Here is a 3,548-nt window from a genome sequence, read left to right as displayed (position 1 = left end):
CTAGCGCCAATTGCTTCTACTTTTGAGATAGAACTACGTACACAGCCATTGTCATTGGCTGTGTACGTAGTTCCATCTCAAAAGTGGAAGCAATTGGCGCTAATGTACATACGGGGAGGTCAAAACTTTTACCGGTGTTGCGAAAAACGCCGGGATGACCGCTCTCATACCTCTTTCTGGCGTTGACGTCGCTGACAATTTGAATGTGCTTCTCGAACGCGTTTATAGGGCAATAAGATGCAAATGCATCGATGTTATAATGAGAAACATCGATGTATCAATTAATCGAATTTTAAAACATCGATTATTTACTAAAAAAACATCGATTCTAACATAATCGATGGTACATCGCCCATCCCTAGATCTGAATCGTAACTAAAAGTATCGATTCACCAAAAAATCAAATGTCAAAGAATCGATTTAGCTAATTGTAAGATCGATCTAAAAAATCGATGTCTAATTGTTTAATTTGCATATAACAGATACATTATTGGTTTATTTTTATTTCTTTAATATATTTTAGATTATAAAAATTAATAAATATATACATACTTTGCAATTTTTATATTTTATTGCACAAGTTTTTTAATTTTATTATGTAACGTACATAAAACGCCTGTAAGAATAAGTAATGAACATACATAAAATATACATATATATGTAATTACACGTAATAACGCCATTAGGCCTCTATTCTATTATAATATAATAACTTCTATCTAATGATCATATGAACGAAATCCAAATGTTGAACTTACAAACAAAACTTTAGTGTGCTAAATGCCAATCAGAAATATCTAATGAACTTAGAAATAATAATCGGGATAACCGGTCACCTTTCAGACGGCTACGATTATCCGTCATAATATTTCCTGTTCGTGAGAACATTCGTTCCGATGGAACCGATGTCCCTACTACAGACAAATATTTAAACGCTATATTGCTTAAGTGTTTATTTATATTTTTAAGGGAAACCCAATATTCTATTGGATTAGTTTTTAATAGTAGAATTGGCTGACTTAAGTAATTTTTTAATTCTATATGTAAAGATCCAGAATTATTTTCATTCATGTTATTATTCGTTTTAGCTATTAAAACGTTATGATTGCACCACAGACTTGATGTCTCATCTTCGTCTACTTTACTTACAATTAGTAAAGAAGATTGAACCTCATTGTGTTTAATAAAAACTTGTGTTAGATCTTTAATTTGTTTATTTTCGAAATGGCATTTGCACATGCTAAATTAGACCGAAAATACATTTTTTTAAAACGTGGATCCAAAACTGTGGCTATGGCCAAAAGTTCATTGTTTTCAATAAAATAAAACCGAGAATCTATTTCACGCAAAATGTATGTTTTAAAATTTTTGCCAATTTCTGATTCTGGCTGGAGCTCATGAATCTTATCATATAGTAAATATACCAATGGTATAGTTTTACTACTAGTAACATTTTTTTCTGCGCAAATTTCTTTTGTCATTTGCTCAAATGGTTGCAACATTTTTATGCACTCGTTTACAGTTGCAACCTTAAAAACTCTCAGAATTTTTGGCGAGTTTTTTAATTTTATAAGTACAGGCGTGATATGATCAATTAATTGTAAAAATCTTTCTAACATATAAAACGTAGATGACCAACGAGTCGAAATTTCTTGAATTAACTTTAACGGTGTTTCAAAAAAATTCGCTCGTTGAATTTTTCGAAATTCATCTGCCGCAACGACGCTGTGTTTAAAATAAGTCACTGTTTTTATTTTTTCTATTAGACTTTTCAAATCCGGGAGATTATTAAACATTTTTGCGGGGATTAAATTTAACGTGTGAGAAAAACACGATAAATGTTTATCATTGCCGAAAACTTGACGGACCGCGCTCACTATATTTGCACCATTATCCGTTACTACAGCTTTAATTTTTGATATTGGCATGTTCCAATTATTACACACGGATAATAGTACTTCTCCTAAATACTCTCCAATATGCCACTGATCTAATTCAAAAACACCCATCGTTGTGGACGTTAATACGTTGTTATAAATATAATGGGCAGATATGCCTAAAAAGCTGACCGTATTCAACACTTCCGTCCACACATCACATGTCAGTGTAATGCTCTCTACAGTTTCAAGTTTTTGCTTGACTAAAAGTGACAAGACCTCATATTTTTTATCCATTAAATCCGTAAACTGCTGGCGTCCTGGGATCTTGTAGAGTGGAGCGAAAACCTTTAATAAATACCGACAACCCGCCTTGTCAACGGAATTTAAAGGCATATTATCCTTTGCGACCATAAATAACAGAGCGTTTGTGATTTCTGCAGTTTTAGATTTACCATCTGCAAATATAAAAAATAAGTCAATTATTTTATTATAAAATTATGGCAGATATAGACGTGTGCTCAATTATTATAAATATTCTTTATACAATAAAAAAGAAAGTAATATACTAAATATATAGATGAATAAAAAATAAAACTTGAAAAAATTTCTTGTAAGTTTATAAGTTTTACTACAAACATTATAATTCTTTTAAAAATCGATGTTTGATTATACTTTTTCATATTTCTGTTTGTATTTGTAATTATCATAATGTCGTTTTTTAAATGTCTGACATAATCCAGATATAGATTTAGAGCAAGTATACATTTTATAATATAATGAAAGCTTATGTTATTATATGAACAGTTTATCTTCGAATGATTTTATTTTAAACATAGCATCGCTAATGTGTGGCTGCGAATTGTGATAATTACAACTTTTTAAGTTTGCCACTTGCGGATTTGACGTAGAGACTGTAGAGAGTGATTTTTCAAATATCGCTGCTTTATCCTACAAAGACATTTTACTTTTTAAGATATTTTACAAATTTATGATAAAAATGCATAAGCATATACATGTTATACTTCTGTAAACAAATTACAATTAACAAATTTACAATAAACAAATTAAAAACAATTATTTGCTACCTGATTCGTCTGCGACGACGAATGAATAATTCCTGTACTCGTACTTGGAACTACAGTCTGCAAAAAGTATTAAGGAGAATATAAAGCTAATGTGACTTACACTTTTATATTTATTTATATTTCATTAATTTAAATAAATAGTTATTGAGTACTATTTTTATAAATAGTAAACTATAATTATAGTTTTTCGAAATCTAAATTGAGTAATAAATATTATTACTCGATAATGTATTACTATCGTTTCTCTTGATCCAATATTTTACATTGTGTTGAACTTATTTGTATTTTACTGTCGTAATTTCGACTATCTATCATGTTATTGTATGTTAACATTTATAAAAAAAATATTTTCATCTTTTGGATAACTTTATTGATCTGATCTATCACGGATATGTATTCATTAATATCGAGTAGTCAAGGATCATCACGAAGTTTGCAGTTCCCGATCACAGAAGTCAAGCTACGTTGGTGGCGGTCGTGGCTTGGATGGATGACCGTTAGTTGAAAAAGTGCGATTAAAACCGATTAAAAAAAAGTAATCCATTTCGATTGGGATATTTATTATTGTACCAAGGTTTGGGAG

The 3,548-nt window shown here is 30.1% G+C and overlaps 1 protein-coding gene across 1 annotated transcript in view; it reads right to left on the bottom strand.

The window, feature by feature from the left end:
• Positions 1-3,022, bottom strand: part of LOC105458751 (zinc finger BED domain-containing protein 1-like) — a gene marked incomplete at its 5' end in the record, with an annotated part of 11,608 nt that extends 8,586 nt beyond the window's left edge. Inside the window, 2 exons of the mRNA XM_011704271.1 lie at positions 1,878-2,335; positions 2,966-3,022. Coding sequence (XP_011702573.1) covers positions 1,878-2,335; positions 2,966-3,022 — 515 coding nt within the window. The remainder of the gene's footprint in view (positions 1-1,877; positions 2,336-2,965) is intronic.
• Positions 3,023-3,548: the final 526 nt, after the last annotated feature.

Source organism: Wasmannia auropunctata, unplaced genomic scaffold (genome assembly GCF_000956235.1).
Source record: "Wasmannia auropunctata unplaced genomic scaffold, wasmannia.A_1.0 LD334339.1, whole genome shotgun sequence".
In the NCBI taxonomy this organism is placed as follows: domain Eukaryota; kingdom Metazoa; phylum Arthropoda; class Insecta; order Hymenoptera; family Formicidae; genus Wasmannia; species Wasmannia auropunctata.
Note: the sequence above shows the minus strand (reverse complement) of the source record. Positions and strands in the feature narration are given on the sequence as shown.